Source organism: Paroedura picta, chromosome 6 (assembly GCF_049243985.1).
Source record: "Paroedura picta isolate Pp20150507F chromosome 6, Ppicta_v3.0, whole genome shotgun sequence".
NCBI classification, from domain to species: domain Eukaryota; kingdom Metazoa; phylum Chordata; class Lepidosauria; order Squamata; family Gekkonidae; genus Paroedura; species Paroedura picta.
Window position 1 is genome coordinate 42,116,039 of NC_135374.1, and position 18,875 is coordinate 42,134,913.

General features: G+C 43.7%; 1 protein-coding gene across 1 annotated transcript; it reads right to left on the bottom strand.

Moving 5' to 3' along the window:
- Positions 1-246: 246 nt before the first annotated feature.
- STYXL2 (serine/threonine/tyrosine interacting like 2) lies at positions 247-18,153 on the bottom strand. The gene is made up of 6 exons (XM_077342269.1): positions 17,993-18,153; positions 15,882-16,006; positions 9,030-9,124; positions 6,070-6,301; positions 4,540-4,757; positions 247-3,729 (listed from the first exon to the last, which is right to left on the bottom strand). Exons 2-6 carry the CDS (start codon positions 15,986-15,988, stop codon positions 938-940), a joined length of 3,444 nt encoding a protein of 1,147 aa, XP_077198384.1. The 5' UTR covers positions 15,989-16,006; positions 17,993-18,153; the 3' UTR covers positions 247-937.
- Between the last annotated feature and the right edge of the window lie 722 nt (positions 18,154-18,875).

Genomic DNA, 18,875 nt, shown 5'->3' on the forward strand with positions numbered 1-18,875 from the left:
ATTTGCCTCTTCCTGATTTATATGAGATGATGATAACACTCGAGGAACCAATATGAGGCAAGACACTAGCAAAAGCTGGGCAAGTTTCAGCCAGACACTGGGTGGGGCAAGTTTATGACCAGGAGTGGCAGTGGGCAGAACTGCGACTTGGAAGCATTTATAGAGAGCTGCTCTCATCACCGGATTGGATCTGGCCTGTTTTCTCATAGGAGGCTCTTGCAGTTCGTACACAGCAGACATACAAAGTTGTTGATATATCTTTTACTAGCATACTTCAGTAAAGAGCTTCTATCAGTTGCACTGAACATGCATCAAAATGTAGCCTTTTACATTTTAAAAGGATACCTGCCGTCATTGTGTATGTTCTATGAAGTTAAATATATTGTTCAATTATTAATCTTTAGGGTCACTTTCTTTATGGCAAACCAAATTAAAATCACAAACAAATTCTCCCCATATGACCAATGACTGATATTTTGCACAGTGACAAGTTGTCATGGGAACAAATGTTCAGTATATTCCCACTGCAGTATTCTCTATAGATACACAGAAACGAGACCATGCTTTGGGCTTTAGAAGCAAATGAATATTTAAAGCTCAATTGTACTTTTCACATGGGAACAGGATAGAAAAAAATAAAAGAATTTTGGAAACAAAGGCCATTTATGTTGTTCCTGTTCTAATCTTGATAAAACAATGATATTGGCATATAATCTCTCTTTCTTGGGGAAAATCATGTTTTAATTTTTTTAAATTCTTTCAGAGAGGGAGTGTAGATATAATGATATTGATAGGATTACGATCTGGTAAATGGCAAGGATGATGAAAGTTAATGATAGGTAATTAAAATGGAATTTTAACTTTTGGTGCTTTGCAAAAGCTTGGAAGGCTTTCTTCCAAATAAGTGAAAGTAGCAATAGCGTGAATTTGTTTTCAATTATTCCTCTCTCCTGCGCTGGAGTTTTGCTTTAGTTTCTTTTTGTCGACTTCTCCATGCAGCAATGATGGCATCATCATCCATTTCTTCTTCCTCCTCTTTGCGAGTGTGTTGCCTGTGTCTGAAGGAATGCCTTGAGGCAAAGCACTCTTTCATTTCTTCCACCGTTTCGTCTGTGTTCTCTTCAGATTTTGCAAAGCTCTGGGTGAATTTTCTCTTGGCTCCAAATTCAGATACATCTGAACCAGACTCTTCCTCACACTCTTCAAAGTTATGTGATCTGATTCGACCATGTGGAGATGGTTCATGGGATTCTGATGGCTCTGGAGTTCTCCTGAAGAAATAGGGCTCGGGACTTGCTTCTCTGGAACTTGCCTCACTGGTTTTTGAGTGCGTAAATCTGTGTGCTTCTTTGTCTTCTTGAGCAGAAGCAAATTGTGATGAAGTTCTCTGCATGTTATCTCTGCTTTGGTAGGTTGAGGAGCAATCCATTTCTTCTTTTTGGGACCGGCAATATCTATAACTAGAAGCTTCACTATCCACCTTTCTAAATGTGGATGATCTTGCATATTTCTGTTCACTGTTATTAGGACAATCCTGATAGGACTTTTCTTCTGCCTTCAAACTCTTGAGCCACCTATTTACATTATTCTCTACCTCTGATTTTATAGCCCCCGCACAGGCAAGCTCACCCGAGAGAGTGGAAATTGCGTCACTCCTGTCGAGATCTGTGTCCACTGGGTACCTCATGCCACCAATTAAGTTTCCTGTATCATTTTTTGTCTTTGTATCATCTCCCTTGATCTTCTTCTTCTTAAATAAAGTGCTACGTTTATTGTCACTGATCAACTTTTCAGTCTGGTAATCTGACATTTTCTCTCTCATGTCCATTTGCATCTCCCTTTCCTTCCTGTTCAGTTTCTTCAGGTCAATCTCATCAGCAAAGAGACTATACAGAGGTTTACTTGTCTGCGTCACTTTCCTAGTTGAGCTGGGCCCTCCTAGCCTTCCACTCGCGGAGGTGTTACAAGATAGGATGGACTGGGTGTCCTGCTGTTGAAGCAGAGAACTGCTTGGTGCACTCAGCAGAGATGACTTATCATCTTCCAGATGTCTACAATGGTCTCCTGATATCACACTAGAAGCTGCTACTGATGGTGGGCGGGACAACATTAAGATCTCATTTTGTTTCTGAGCAATAGTTTCACTAACTACACTGGCAATCCAATTTTGAATGCTGGCCATTGATATTGAATTATCTGGGCCAACTGGGAGGTTGGGCACACCTGATGCTACCGTGGGACTTGGCATGACCCCACTACTGCTTCTAGCCTGAGAAAAAGAAGATCTGTTTGTCTGCATGCTTAAAGCTGAGGCAGAGTCCTCTGTACCATTCACAGAAACTACTGATGACCCAAAGGCTGACAATGGGATACTTCCACTCATGGCACTTTCTGCTTCCCAGCTGCAAAGCGATTGACTTTCTTCCAGAACTTTTTTTGAGTGTTCGAGTAACTCTATCCGTCTCTGCTTTCTCCTAGCAGAAGCAGAATCTTCAACTACAACAAGATCTACAATCTCATCTTTATTTTCACTGCCCACCTTCTTTTGATGTCTTGTCTTCCAGGCTTGGTAGGCTGTCAGATTGATATCTGACAAGTTCTTCTTCTCCTCCTCTGCAGCCTCTTTATTTTGCTCGCTACCATTTTCATCCTTGGATTGCTCAGTGGCTTCTGAATCTCTCTTGTGAAAACCAAACTGAATTCTCTTGATCTTCCATCGTTCTAAAGCAGTTAATTTGTCTTTATTCTTTTGACAGAAATTATAAAAAGAGCTAGCATCAGATAATATGCTTTCCTCATCTATCTCTCTTTTCTTTGTTCCTCTTTCAAGGTTCAGATTTTCATCACTATGCCTAGTTCTGGAATGATATCTTTGAGCAGCTTCCTTCTCTATCTCCATCATCCTTTCATTCCACATATCCCAGCTGCTTTCTGTAGACATAGAGTCTGTGCGCCCTCTTCTCATTCTGTTGATACTACTCGCTTCCAGCTGTTGTTTCAAGATCTTGATTTCCTGGCTGCTTAAACTTTCAGTATCACTTATGTCATCTACTGGATATGGTCTTCTTTCCACGGTAGAATCATCACCCTCTTCCTTGGGAAACAAGTAAGTTTCCATTTGGTACTTCTCATTTTTGCACCGCCATTCCTGGATCATTTGATCCATATCCTCCTCAGATTCCTTTTGTACCTGGAATGCAGGATGTGAAGATTTACTCTCTCCATCCTTGCTTGAAAATTCCTTTGCAGGCAAGCCTTGCTTCTTCCTCCATTCTTCATAAAGCTGTTCTTCCTCCTCCTCACTGATAAGAATTGGCTGTTTGGAAGACAAAGTAGATTTTGCCATAGATGAGGTGCTCATAACACTTCCCAGGAGGCTTGTTGTGTCTTCTTCCTCCACCATGATAGAATGGACTTTGGCTCCCATGACACTCCCAGAATCCTCTAGGCCAGACAACAAGGAACAACTTCCTGCTTGAACAACAGAAATCTGGCTACCTGTTTCATCATCCGCAGAATTTTCTGCATCTTCTTCCTGCCGTTCCTCCAGTAACTTTTCATTAAGTTCCCGCAGCTGTTTCAGAAAGCCATCATTGGGATAAATGGGCCGTTTCTTACGTATAGTCATCAAAGCTTCCAAGATGGTCATGTGATGGAAGATCATCAGATATGAGGCTACCAGCACGGCTGAACGACTGACTCCCATTTCACTGCTGACCAAGACTTTTCCTGAAAGTAAAATTACACAGTGTCATAATAGAATAATTCTGGATCAGTTTATATTAGAGACCAGCATGGCATATTTTCTGTCCTCTTTAGTCTTTATTTTAATGTCTTGATAAATTTCATCATAAACATCTGAAAGCATTTTACAAACAACATAAATGAAGCTCACATAACCCTTTCCTGGGGTGACTTTAATCACCGAGCAGTAATTGTCTCCCATTTCCCTATAATTAAAAAAAAATTGAATCTAATACAATAATTTTACGATAGAACATTTACAGTTTAAAAGGTTCAAATTTTGAAAAGTGAAAAATCATCTTATATGTTATTGATATAAAAAGACTAAATGTAAATTTTGATTAATAACTGAAATCGTACGCTGAATTGTGAGTGGGATATCCCCAGCTTTTGGAAAATAAAAATATCTTTCCTCAATTGTATTCACTGCAGTAGATAAATAGGTGAAGTGTGGTGTAAATCTACTCAAGAACAATATTTGGGGAGTAATTAAAAAACTAAATATTAAAAATTACATTACATTGCTTAATATAAAATGGTAGAATAAATAAAAATTAATCCTTCTTGTATCTCAGATGTTTTCCATGATTACTTATAGATCATTTATTAATTATTGAGTTGTAGCTTGTAATATAATGATAATCTCAATTATTGTAACCTTTAAAAAATCTTCTGGAAGGATAGAAATGATACTTGTGTATAAAAGGGCTATAATACTTCAGTACAAATAATACTACATCACAAATAATATATCAGTGGTAAGAGTTCTGATGTTAGCTCTGCTTCCCCATTTACCTCTATAGGTTAGTAGTGCTTCATCAAGGAACTCTGCAGCCTGTCGGAAATGTTTAGAGATGTCCACATCTGCGAAATCATCCACCTCAATCCCTAAGTACTGGATATCCATGCCACTGTAGAAGTCTGGTCCTGTATATACGCCAGTCCCATGAGCTGCATTAAGGATGTGTGTAATTCCTAGTCTCTTTAGGCGACCTTTATTCACTGCCACACTCCTTCAAGCCAAAGAAAGAAATATTAGATTCTGAGTAAATCTTTTAGCTCGATGAAATGCAGTGGAAAGAGTAAACACAAAGCTAATGAGGAACTGGTGTAGACACTGTCTTTCCTGACAATCTGACATGTGGTTAGAGTAATATCAGAATGTCAAGAACAAAGCTTGAAAGATGTGCATCATTTTTTGGTGAGTATTGGAACATACTCAATCTCAGAAGTCTTATTCCCTAATCCCAGCTCTCCAGCTTGAATCTCAGTGAGACAGGCAGACCATAAAATAAATACATACATACATAAATTATTGCATTTTCAAAGGCTTGTTAATGAGAGCTCTTTTAATAAAATACCCCTGGGCTCTGTGGCAGAGGTACAGAACAAATATAGGCCACATATATTCCACCCTGCATTGCTCAACCTATATCACAAAATTTCTGTATAGATTCCTTAAGAATTCCAGCATTTTTTTAAAAAGTATATTCATAATTTTTCAGAGCTGCAAGAAATGCATTTGGGCATATGATGGCTATGTCTATCGCCACCTAATTGCATGATTTCTAGAAGTTAACATGGGGAAAATTGTGACAAAGAATGAAAATGCCTTTGACATTAAAATACTTTGTGTAAAAATTACCTGATTTTGTGTACAGCAGTACTGCTACCAGTTATTTTTCAAAATGTTGATTGTGATCTCCCTTACTCTGAACATGTCAGCTACTGGTGAATGCAAGCTAGATTAGAACCAACATCCTTCTGTCTTACCAGGCAATGTGGTAATGCAAATCACAAGCCATGATGCTTGAATTTCTCAGTCCTAACAACTTGCAGGCAATGAAAACTGAGGGGTTGGACAATCTCACAGTGTGATGCTGTCACATGTGAGCTGTGTTTTCTCCTCAATTTCCCTATATGTGGTGCCTGATTTGGACTGCAGGATTGGGACACATGGAGAAAAGGATTCAGCGTTCCCTCTACACTCTTTTCCAAACCTGCAGCAGTCTCAGAGGTACACTAGGTACATGATATTGTGCTGGATCATCAAACAGTTGCATCCAAGTCATAAAGGCACTACATGACTCACAGGAATATGGACTAGGAATCAGGATTAAAAATGCACTGTTACAAAAATACATTAAAAAAAGACACCATAACACATACTACCACTACGAATTGGCATTGAATTGAATTGACCATTTGAATTGGCATTTCACTCACTATAAGTTTCATACAGATTGGATGGATTGAGGAGGTTTGAAAGACTGAGAAAACCAGCTCTTACTATTTTATTCAAGGAGAAAAGGACTTCCTACTCACTTTTCTGCTATGAAGATATTTGGCCAGACCTCATCAATGGCTTCCCGTGGGGCTTCAAGCCGATCCTTCATAAGAGCCCTCTGCAAGTCCATCACACATGGTGTGTTGAACAAACTAGTGTCATCTATCTTTTCCTTGACACGATTGTATAGATCTTCGACCAGTAGCTGTTCTGCAGATTCCAACATCCCTGGACACGCTGAGTCTATTTTCACCTCCTTTGTCTTCAGCTCTAGAATGAACCAAACTCATAGGTTTCAAAATTGCAAGGAATGTTCTGGTGCTGTTTATCTTTGAAGCTTCTTTTAAAGACAGCTCAGCCCAGTATCCATCCCCTTGGATTGAACTATGTACGCACTGAGTTTATCAATTTAGCTGAGTGGCAACCTGTGGTATTCTGTTCATCATTGTATTGGTGTCAAACAGATTCTCTTTTCAACAAAGGAAGGTATTTCATCTAGAATTTAGGGATGTCCCTGCAACAACAGTCAGAGTTCCCTATGACTAATGTTAAAGTGGAATGTTTTGGCTTCTTCTTCAACAAAATGTGAAAGCAAACGACCTTCAATACGCTATTAACTTTCAAGGATTGATGAGTCCACAAATCTGTCAGAAAAAAAGAGGTTCTACAAATGCGTTCCAAATTACTGAGTTTGAAGCCAAACTGCCAAGGGTGGAGGTATGGGGGGAACACGGTCAATTTACTTTGAGCCTTGCAAAGCAAGTCCCCACCCAACTTCTGTGCATACCATTGGGCCCTACCCTGGCCTTCCCACATTTCTCACAAGAACGCTTAGTATTTTGTTTTAGGTTTTCATGAAAAAGAGGAATCTGGATATGAGAGTACAAAATAGCAATGAAACTTAACTTTAATTGTAACACAGTGGGACCTGTTATAAACAGTTGTATGCAAAACAGAATGGATACTAGCCATTACTGTTGCCGGAAAAAGTAGGAAAGAAGAAGTCTTTTTGCATGTGATCTGTGCATACAGGAATGCTCCTCTGTGCTTCTGGTTCCTCAAGTTTGTACACATACACAGGGATCTATGTAGGAGGAAGATGTCAGCTGCCACCTCCTCCTGGAAATCAGAATACCCACCTGAGCAGCTGAATGAAAAAGCAGACCCAACAGGGGAAGCAAGAACACTTCCCAGTCATGGCCCAGGTGCTCATTATGGCAAGAGAAAGGAAGGACACCAGGCACATATCTATGGTGCAGCAAACAGGGCACATGTCCTAGATGCCACATTGGGGGGAGCTCCCTTGGGCACTTCACAGCCTCCAAGGAAGCGTTTGCCTCAACACCTCCAGCGGCCTCAGGAAACAGAGGTCAAGGCTGGCTCAGGGGGCTGGCCCATCAAGCCCAGAGGTTCTGCCCTCCTCTTGGGAGCTCCCCTCTCTACAGGGGGAACCACTGATCACAGCCCTCCAATCCAGGCTCTCCTTCGCTGCCCAAGCTGTGCACCTACTGCTGAGTTGGGGCTGGACATAGAAGAGAGTTGGCAGCAGTCCCCCCCCCCCTCCCTGCCACTGTTCTGAGCAGCCTGAGCAGGGAGAGATGGAAGAAGGGGCTGAAGTGGTGTGCTATGCAAGGTGAGGAAGGAGCCTGTGGGGGAGGCTTAAGGTTGTTCAGGACACATGGCATTCATCGTCTATGACTCCCACTGTCCAGAGACTGGAGAGCAGCAAACAGTGGCATCGCCCCCTTCCCATCAAGTGGATCCCTGTGTCACCAAGTCCTGACCATTACCATCTGTGTCACCAAGCCTTGCCTGTCCTGTGTCACTGAACCCCGCACACCTGCCTGTCCCAGGCACCAAACAGGCTAAATATGCCACTAGCAGAAGCCTGGGCCTCAGAAGGAAGGAGCGCTTGACAACTTTACAGAGAAGGCAGAGCGCTTGCTTGATCATGCAGCAGCAATCAATGTTAACTCCTGGAGGTGACTTACGGGATCAGGATTGACAGGCTGTCAGGAAACGAACCTATATTTGGAGGAGGAAAAATCCGCTGGGAAGAAGCAACACCTGGGCCTTGGAGAGTAAATCAGCAAAAGGAAGCAGATAAAAGGATCATGCCAAGCAACATTGCTCAACACCCTGTCTTGCTGTCTTCTACTCCGTTCTTGTTAATCTCCGCTTGTTTTTACAAACCTAGAAATCTAGACCTTGTTTCCTATACTGGTTTCCCAAGCCGTGGACCCTCTTTCCCCCCGACCCCTGGACTGAATGTGACAAGGACCCCCAACATTATTTTATTTATTAATTTTTATACCACCTTTCCCAAGGGCTCAGGGCAATTTACATCATACAAATTATAATAATAAAAAGTAATCCAAAGGCAGAGAAGGTATTTGAACTCAAGAAGTGATAAAACTGGTGCCTGCCGGGCTGAGCTCTCTCCCCAGCTGTCCTGCTTCTAGTCACTACAAAGGTTGTTTAACGTTTCAAAGGGGAACACAGGGATACCGCTTGCCTCTGGCAGTGAGGCAAAGAGTAAACAGGAAAGAATCAGGAAGGGAGGGCTGAAGTAGAGGATTTCACCTCCAGCCCTGGAAACCCAGCAGAGATTGACATGGGCACATGACGAGGGTTTTAAAGGTAAGTACCAATACCTTGAACCTGATTTGGTATTCAACTTGGAGCCAATGCAGCTGGGAGAGAACTGGTGGAACATGCTCTCTCCACCTGGTTCTGTTAAGGAATTGTGCTGATGCGTTTTGGCCCAGTTGAAGCCTCCAGATCAGACACAAGCGTAGGCCTACATAGCATGAATTGAAATGGTCTAGGAGGTGACCATTACACTCGTCCACATCCCATAAGCCCTCTTGGTAGTGTTGATTGAAAAGAACCAGAGATCAACTTGCCTAATTCTGTGCAACAAATGGGTCATCCATCTACCAGCCCATCCCCCTCTCAAGCCCACTATTATTTTCATTACTTTACTCATTTCCCCTACCTTCATTGATGATCTGTTTGGCAGCCACGGCAGATGACAGATGGATGGGCTCCATGAAGATGCTCTCGGTGTCTGTGTCAGATATCACGGAGTATCTGTTGATCAATGGCAACTGCTTGAAGCAATACTTTGCCAATGCTTTTTGCATTCCTATTTGATATAGTAGTCCTTTGCAACCACTTCAGAACAGAGCAGCTTTTAAAAATCTGTTCTGGTAAGCTGGTAGGCGAAGAGACAGCTAAAAGGACTGTCTTTGGGCAAGTTTTTAAAGGAAAATGTCAAAACAAAGCTACATTTTCCTGTAATGCTTTCACAGTTACTCTTTTTCGGATAATGTGTTCAAATGTCGTGCATCAAGATGTTTATTTATAGAAGGGAGGCCTGTGAGACTTGTGGGGGAGAATCCCGCGCCCCACCCCATTGCTGAGCTGGCAAGACTGGCCTGAGAGCCAGCCTCTGCTGCCAGTACTCTGGGCCTGAAGCTGCTGCCGATGTCCATAGCAGTGGCACTTGACCCCGCACTTAGCCCCGGAGCTGACGTCCTACTCTCTTGATCCTAGGACTTCAGTGGCTGACTGGGCCCACACAGCTATCAGCATTCTCTGTTGTGGCTAGGCTTGCTGTGGCTGCCAGGATCCTTTGACACCAAACCCATGGTGGCTAACAGGGTCCACCAGTGTCCTCCTCAGCTGCGGTGGCTGGCCGGAGTGGTTTTCTGAAGTGTGTTATCTCTCATGTGCAGACATCGCGTTGGGGGGGATTTAAATCCCCATATTTTTCTTTAAAAAATTATACATCTTTCTGCAGATCTGTAGAGTTCCTAAGTTTGCTGAAAAACCTCTTTAGCCTCCACGTGGTCCTGATCCATAGATTTAGCTATCCTCAGATGGGGTCACAGGTGGCTATTGGTAATGTCCTATTGTGTATGTTGATTATATCGTGTGGAGACCCTTTTGTAAGAACAAGTAATAATGGAAGGAATTAATGGACATTTAATTCCATGGTTACTTTTCTATGGAAAAATTCCTCGTGTAAATCTATTTACTGGCTTCCAGTCTCTTGCTTCCATTTTCTGTTTTATAAAATGGGATCGACAATGATCTACGGTTACCCAAATTACATTGTTGCCCAAACGTTACTGAGAAGTTGGTTAAAAAAATTATTACATACGTACAGTTGATAAATAGCCTTTGATGTGTGGGGGAGAGGGGTTTTAACACAGTGTGCTATTGGCAGCACAGATGGCTCAAAATCTGAGATGAAGGCCTTGCATGGGACAGTTCAGAGGCAACTGTAACATTGCTGTTTCCAGGGTTGCTGGCCCAACATGGACAACCATGTGAGGAATTAAAGGGAAAGAAGCAAGAAGAGTCCAAGCAAAAGGAAAGAAGCAAGAAGTGAAAATATCCTTTGCTACAAGTGCCTACCATTGTGGCCAAGTTATGGAGCTGACTGTGTGTGCTGTCTGTTTATCGAGGAAGATGTTTCTTTCTTATCCACTAGAGTAGCGATCCCCAACCTGTGGGCCGCAGACCACAGGTGGTCCGTCGACTAATTCGAGGTGGGCCGCAAAGGACGCCTTCTCCCCCCCCCAGCCCTTTACTTCATCTCCCCCGGCTCTATACAACACACTTCGGGTGTCATTGTCTCCCATCACTCCCAGATGGGACTATCTTGTTGCAGAGAAACAAGCTCAGTGTTCCCATTGATTTGTCATTGTCATGAGTTAAAATTTCCATGAAAATAAAATGTTCCTTATGTTCATTGTTGTGGCATGTCTGTATCTTATTTTGAAGGGAAGTTTAAACATTACCACAACGATCAGAGAGCGTTAGGGCAGTGGTTGAGAGTAGAGGAGTAAACTACCCCCCTCCCACCGGGCTTCAGTAAAATTATCAAGCGTTGAGTGGTCCCCGGTGATAAAAAGGTTAGGGACCACTGCACTAGAGCAGGGGTAGTCAAACTGCGGCCCTCCAGATGTCCATGGACTACAATTCCCATGAGCCCCTGCCAGCGTTTACTGGCAGGGGCTTATGGAAATTGTAGTCCATGGATATCTGGAGGGCCGCAGTTTGACTACCCCTGCTCTAGAGGGTCCAGATGTCTCTGAGTTTGGTAAACACAGGCTGTCTGACAGCTACACTAATCAGAACTGGTCTCTATGGCAACTGGTCATGAAACATTATCGGGACAGCCTGGTTCCCAAGCCAGTGGCAGCTGAGAAGACCAGGAACATGAGAGAGCCATACTAGCCAAGGGTCAAGTACACAAAATACTGCAGAGCTTTGACTTTGGTTAATGTATATTAAAATGGGGGGGGCGCTGAGAGAAGAGCAACGTTTGTGACGTTAGATTACAACCCCTGTCACTGCTGGATGAGAATGAGAGATAGAGAATCTTTAAAGAAGCTACTGACATGTTGCATATATGGAACTATTTAGGGCTGCAGGGGGGGGGGGGAGAATGCTGCATAATCCAGCTCAGAAACCCAAGCTGTTCTCCTTCCAGTTGCTCTTCAGCCAGCATGGATCTTGGTAGGAGGGAGGACAGCTGGAGCCTTCAAAGGAGGGATATTTTTCTCTGTCTCAGGGTTGTTAACTGGCTATTTCAAAGAGGTAGTCCTCTGTTATTGCAAAATAAAGCAAAGGTTCTGCTGAGCTTTCATGAGTCACAGCTCATTCCCTCAAATTGACAGAAATGTTAGGTTTTTATTTTTAAGGTACCACTGGACTTTTGCTGGACTTTGCTAACTGGAACATATAGGAAAGGTGTTCCTCCCCCCCAGCTTTACACCATAATAAATTAATCTACTTATACGTCAGACCATTGGTTCATCAAGCTCAGGACTATCTATGCTAAACTGGCAGCAACTGTCCAAGGTCTTGGACAATGAAAAGGCTTCCTTAGCTCTTGCAGCCTGAAAAGCAAAGGTAAGCCAGTGACTGAAACTGGGACTATTTAATGCCACACCTATTTACCTCCAAGCCCCATATCAAGGAATGTCCTCTATGAAGAAGCCCCTGGTCCTTCAAACCCACTAGGACAGGAGTGGCCGAAGAGTCCATGAAGGGCAGATGAACCAGGAGGCAGCTAGACCTCATGCCCCATCAATGGGCGTTATGCTGTTATGCTTCTGCATAGCTCTCCTGATGGAAAAAAGGGACTATTCCCAGGAAGCTCAAGTCATGTGGTTGGAGGGATAGCAGCTTCATGTTTGAATCCTCAAACTTCTTATACTGAGAGTGAATGGGGAACCTGGGAACCACAATAGCATCGACAGCTCCCAATATACAAAACTTTGCAACTACTTTTTTAAAAAAGCAATTGCTGTTGGATTCAGGAATTATTAACTATGCACATGCAAATGAGACATATGTAAAGAAAAAAAACCCTGGCCAAATGTAGCTAGGCTGAAACAAAGACAGATGGTTTGGCTTAGCAGTGCCTACTCTCATTGCCAATCATGGCAGTACACAAATTTTAAAATCTGGATCAGGGTTACAAAACCAGCTGCATCTTTGCATGTCTCTTAGGAGTGGACTTTACAGTGCTTCGGAAAACAGCAAATTGGTCCTTTGGCCCTCAGCAATGTTCACAAAGTGAACAAGATTCTAACTTTAATGTATGTCAAATTTTAAATGGTTTATTCTTGCATTGCTGCACGTTATAGGCTGTTTTTACTACCGTGTAGTAATTTTGTAGTAAACTGTAATGACTGGGGAAGGCACTGGCAAATCACCCTGGGCCTTTACGCACGGGGATCTTTGTTGCAAATTGTTTGCGGAATGAAAAATCGCCATTTAAAATAGTGGAATTCGTCGTTATGCATACCTGCCTTTGTAGTGGAATCAGTTGCGTTTTTTAGCGTTTCCCACAGGCTTCCGGTCTCGGCAGAAATCGCTAGAAAGGAAGCGCTATTGCCAAGCTTGTCCCGCCCCTGGCCGTCAAGCAGCCAATGGGCAGCCGTTAGCATGCTCCCAAACAGCCCCTTTCCCTTTAAGAAAGGTTTTTTTTTTTTAAAAACAGACCCATTGCAACGAATCTGTGTAGATTCGTTACAATGGAGAGACCCATCCAGCTGCCTAATGTGAGCTGTCGTTTGATCGTATGATTGTTGCCACGCTGCCTCAAGTGATAAAAAAAAAATCCCCCCCCCCCCCGCTCACGGGCCCGATTTTCGGCTGAATTAATGTGTAAAAAATAAAGGGACTTTATTTCAGCAAACGGGCTTTTATGTGGTTTGTGCTTAGTGACTAAAGGTGAAGGACTGAAGCCAGGGAAGCCTCTAAACAGAAAGAGGCTCGCTGGTGCGTTTATCCCCGCTCGCTCGGAGAAAAAAAAATGGCGGTCGCTTCGCCGGAAGTTTGGAGGACAGGCTCAGGAGGAGGGACTTTGAAGAAACCGCAACAATGTTAACGCACAGGTCTTTATCGCTAGTGTTGCAGATTGTTTGCAAGAGTGTAGCGCTTTCCAGAGGGTGAATCCACTTTTTGGGATTCCCCTAAAAGCGCTACAACGAAGCGCTTTTTGCTGATCGGTTTCAGGAGTGTTGCAGATTGTCTATGACGTCGTGCGTTATTCCAAATCAGTAGCGTTTTCAATTAGCAACCATTGTGCTATTTTGAAGCCGTGCAAAAAGCCCCCCTGTATTGAGTTTGCCATGAAAACACTAGAGGACGTCACCCCAAGGGTCAGACATGACTCGGTGCTTGCACAGGGGATACCTTTACCTTTACCTTTATTAATTTTGCAATCCAGGGTTTTTGGGTTTGTTTGCATTTCTTGTAGCATGTATTACACTGTTTCTATTGCATTGTATGTTGCATGTATTAAACTGTTTTTATTGCGCTGTCCTTTATTTCTGGAAGGTGGCTTCTCAATGAGAAAGGCCGTCTATAAATGAAGTAAGCAAGGAAATAAATAAAGGTCTGCTTCGTTTGTGCTTTATAAGAAAGGCTGGTCAGCATTTTGTGTCTTTGCTCTGTGAAGGACCAAGAAAACTTGGCTGAGACTTAAGACAAAAGCAGAAGGATAGCTGTGTCAGTCTACTGTGGTAAAACACAACTTCAGAGGCATCTTCAAGCCAGTTGGAGGAGGAGGGACTCAGGGGTGAGACAGCTGCCCTGAGTGGGTGTTAAGTGCTTAAGCCATGAGACATGCTCCTCCTCCAAGGCCTTAGCAGAAATATATAGTGGAACAGATGAGCATATGTGAGTCAGAACTCATTTCTTCAGATGTAAGGGGGGGGGGGATGAATTCCCTCATATTTATCCAGAAAATTTCAGAAGAGGAGGAGGAAGAAGAGTTGGTTCTTATATGCTGCTTTTCTCTACCAGAAAGAGTCTCAAAGCGGCTTACAATTGCCTTCCCTTTCCTCTCCCCACAACAGACACCCTGCGAGGTAGGTGAGGCTGAGAGAGCCCTGATATTACTGCTCAGATAGTTGATGGATGATATAATAGGTGATGGCAGACAGGACAACAGTCTGATTTATGCTTTGGGAAGCACTGTCCTGCAGTAATTTATGTAGTCAACAGTTGATAAAACCTGCCCACTTTCTTCTAGAGAGGGGATGGGCAGATCCTATTCCATTAGAAATTCTGACAAAACAGGGCCCTCGATGTATCTAAGAATCTACATCACACACCTCCATGTGGGATGTTGACTGGGTCATATAATTCCAGTCATCCCCATCTGCACTGGCTCCCAATTTATTTCTGGCCACAATTCGAGGTGAAGGTGTGCAACTTGGAACCTGCGTACCTGAAGGACTACCTGCTCTCTTACAAACCTATCCAACCACTACAGCCATCTTTGAAAGCCCCGCTGTGGGCATCCTGTGTGCTGAGATTAGAGGAGTGGCAAACAGGAGAGGGCCTTCTCAGTCATGGCACCAAAATGCTGGGACTTTCTCCCCAAGGAAATTTATCTTCTATTTTCATCCTCCATCAGCAGCTGAAGACTTTTTTTGTTTTGTCCGGTGTTTCCTTGGTGAACCTTCCTTCTACCCTGTGTTTAGACATTGGTGCTCCTAATCAGTGTTTTTGTATGTGCATTTTAGCTCTGGTCTTAATTGTTTTAAAGGTGTGTTTTTGTTTTGTTGTAATGGTTTGTATAAAGTGCCTTTATTAGGTAATTAGGTATTAGGTATGCTTGGTGGCCCTGACGAAGGTAGAAAATCAGGATATTAATTTTGTAAATAAATAAACAAATACTCTGTGCATTGGCCTTGATATGCAGTGCAATCTTGATTCGGGTTTGTTAAAGAAGTCCCCCTGGATGGGACTTTCTGCCAAGGAAGCACCCACAGAATTACTAGCTAATACAAATGCCGGGAGGAGGAACTGCCAAGGCAGATGGGAGTCTTGAGTGATAAAATACAAGATGCCTGGTATGGGGAGGCGAGGAGGGTTTCTTCTATTAGACTAAATTTAAGCAATGGGTTCAAGGAAATCCTGATAGCCACTGCTGAAATGGGGATCTTTCTGTGCAAGGCTCAGCTCTCCTTCTGTTCGTAACTCTCTGGTCTGTACAATGGACTGAATCAAACGCTTGCATCTAAACTGAATGGAGAGAACGCCAATGCAAACCATAGCAGCCTGGGTGGGCTCTACTGCCTCTGTCCCACCTCAGCAAGTTTCAATAACGCTTTCCCCCCATAGCCCTGCATTTGTGGGAGACCACCTCCATCGACTCAATTGGATAAATAATGCATGAGCTCTCCACCCTGGCTTCTGAGAAATCCCTTTAGGCTCTGTTCTTCAGCAGCATCTGGGCAGCGCATGAAAGGCGAAAGAGGGTACACATTTTCCTCCCACAGACAGAAATCTCTGGCTGAGTGAAAACACTCACCGGCTAGGAGAAGGACTGCGAAGATAGTGGGCTTGCACAGCTTTCACATCTGGGGCGTCTTCATCGGGCACCACCTGCTCGCCATCTGAATCCATAGCCCTTGCCATAGCTGCTGCCAGGACCTCCTGGAATTGGGATGACAATAGGATGAGGGTGATCAGAATGAACAAACACACTGATGAGTCACAGAGAAGAGAGGCCATGCAGAGTAGAGCAGACCTGTTAGCAGAGTTTTCCGGTGCAGGATAGCAGGTGTTGGCTTTCCATAATGAGCAAACCAAATAACTCCAAAGAACTTTAAACCTCTGAACTCAGTCAGGGGAGATCTTCGCTTATACTACTAAGATCAATGAATAAGAAGAACTGGATTTTTATACCCCACTTTTCACTATCTGAAGGTATGCCAAAGCAACTTACAAACCTTTCCCTTCCTCTCCTCATGACAGACACTCTGTGAGGGAGGTGGGGCTGCGAGCTCTAAGCGAACTGCAAATAGCTCAAGATCACCCAGCAGGAAGAGTGGGGAATCAAACCTGGTTCTGCATATTATTATTATTATTATTATTATTATTATTATTATTATTATTATTATTATTAACTTTGATTTATTTCTCACTGATCATCTTACCAGATTGGGGCCAGGACCAAAAAAGGCCTGGTCCTGGTAGGGCCCAGCGAACTTCTCAGGGGCTAGAAATCACTAAAATTACTACCCTCAGAGCATAAAGCTCTGAGGGGGGCATAAGGCAATAGGTGGTCCCAGACTGCGAAGGGCCTTAAAGGTCAAAACCAAAACCTTGAACCTAATCTGGGCTACAACTGGCAACCAATGCAGCTGCCTCAGCACTGGCTGGATATGGGCCCTCCAAGGTGTTCCTGTGAGGACCCTAGCAGCCGCATCCTGGACCAGTTGTAATTTCCAGGCTAGGGACAAGGGCAGGAGCATGTAGAGCGAGTTACAGAAGTCAATTCTGGAGGTGACCATTGTGTGGATCATCATCGCTGGGTGATCAGAAAACAGGTATCAGCCTCATCTGATGGTGATGATGAAACACCTGGTGGGCTACCCTCATGACCCGCACCTCCATAGACAGTGATATATCTGACCAAAGGCATGGTGTTCAGTTGTGTCCCGCCCAGAGTGGGTAAGTAGCACACTTCCTGTACCACCTCCTTCCTTCCTAGCCATAGGACCTCCGTCTTGGAAGGGTTGAGTTTCAGGTGACTCTGCTCAAGCCATCCAGCTATGGCTTCCAAACATTTGGCAAATGGATCTGGGGAGAGTCCAGTCGGCCGTCCATGAGGAGATAAAGCTAGGTGCGTTCTGCATAATGATGTCAGCCCAGCCCAAAGCTTTGCACCAGCTGAGCCAAAGGGCACGTAAAGATGTTGAAAAGAGTGGGGGAAAGCACTACCCCTTGATGGACTCCACAAGGAAGTTGGCAGGGGTACAATAGCTCATCCCCCACTGCCACCCTCTGTGTCCAGTTCTGAAGGAAGCCATGGAAGGACTTAGAGTCTGCAAAGCTTAGATTAGAGTCCACGAAGGAAAGCAGGCCTGAAGTATTTCTGACCAAGTCCCTAATTTTATACACTGGGTGACTACAGCTATAAACAATTAAATGAGCCAATATATCAGTTTTGAATGTCAAAGGCCCAAATTTTTTGCTTAGACAAAGGTGACCATTCTCCTTGTTGGTAATATTACAGTACTTACCATAAGGACTAATAGGTAATCACACTAAATGTTCTGAAGATTTTTTAAAATCAGAATTTATGCAAGAGAAGACCTATTGAATAAGAAAACGTCACCCTGCTGAAATCCCTCTCACAATTCTGCCATGGTTTCCCTGGGAATCTAAAAACCCAGAGAAGAAGTTGGTTCCAGCAGAAAAACGGTCTGGTTCCTAGCTCTTGCTAGAGACACATCTGTCCCCTTTCAGCCCACTGGGCCCCTCAGATTTGCCTTCCCTTTCACACACTCCATTTCCACCCACCGGCAGCTTGTCTCAAATATCAGGAATGCAGCCGAGGCTCCAGTAAACAGGACCTGAGTTGCTACGACACAATGACCCAGCAAATGACAGCCTGGGAGTTCAACAGCAACTTACCTTTAGTGCAGGACGGAAATCTCTTTCTCTCTCAACTGCAGAATTTTATTTGTGCCTATCTGGGTTCAGAGTGGAAAAGTAGAGAACTGGGCTGAGGGTAAGAGCAGCTGCCCTACTTCCCTCGCTGTGGCATTTCATCTCGAAGGGGCAGGACAACTGTCCGCTTCAGGCTTTATCAGCCTTCTAAATATAGCCTCTCCTGACACTGACTGCTGGGTGGCTGGGGAAGAAATCTGGTGCTTTTAACTTTCCCCCCAGTTCAATCTACCTCCCTCAGCTGAGAACTGGAACAACGGATGATGTTATTAGTTAGATTCTCAAGTGTCCGTTGTGGCCCTTCCAGAGTCAGGAAAAGATGTCCCAATGCCTAAGTCTTTCAATTGCTGCTCCTTCTTCAGGGTCACAACTAATGGATATGGGATGTTGGAAGGAGTGGACAAGCATCCTAATACAAGTTTTGTTTTGGGAAGACTTAGAACAGGGGTCCACAATTTTTTTGAACTTGAGGGCACCACAGAAATTCGGACACTGGATGACTGTTTAAAAATATTTTCTCACATAAACTCAGCTTAACTGACAGTCCTGCAGTGAAGATGTTTTGTGTTGTGGTGGCAACTGCTTTTTAAAAATCTGCAAAACCAGATCACCATTGGCCAAAGGCAAAAACCCCGCCCGGCCCCACTAACTTTCTAAAAATATTAGCCAGGAAAAGTACCTGTGGGAACCAGAGTCTACATAGGCATCATGTAGGAGAACTCTTAGAGGATGAGTTTTCTTTCGTGGCCAGTATCTAAATAATGTGGGACCAAGAAGAATTTTTCTTCCAGGTAGACTATTGACACTCTCTCCTTTGGGGTTTGGGGAATTGCAATATCTAGATTAG

What these genes read in the sequence shown, in the direction of transcription:
- STYXL2 (XM_077342269.1), bottom strand. Translation starts at nt 15,988, where the DNA reads ATGGCAAGGGCTATGGATTCAGATGGCGAGCAGGTGGTGCCCGATGAA. An exon ending in CGCAGTCCTTCTCCTAGCCG is followed by an intron (nt 9,125 to 15,881) that starts GTGAGTGTTTTC and finishes ATTGATCAACAG; the next exon opens with ATACTCCGTGATATCTGACA. An exon ending in AATATCTTCATAGCAGAAAA is followed by an intron (nt 4,758 to 6,069) that starts GTGAGTAGGAAG and finishes TTTGGCTTGAAG; the next exon opens with GAGTGTGGCAGTGAATAAAG.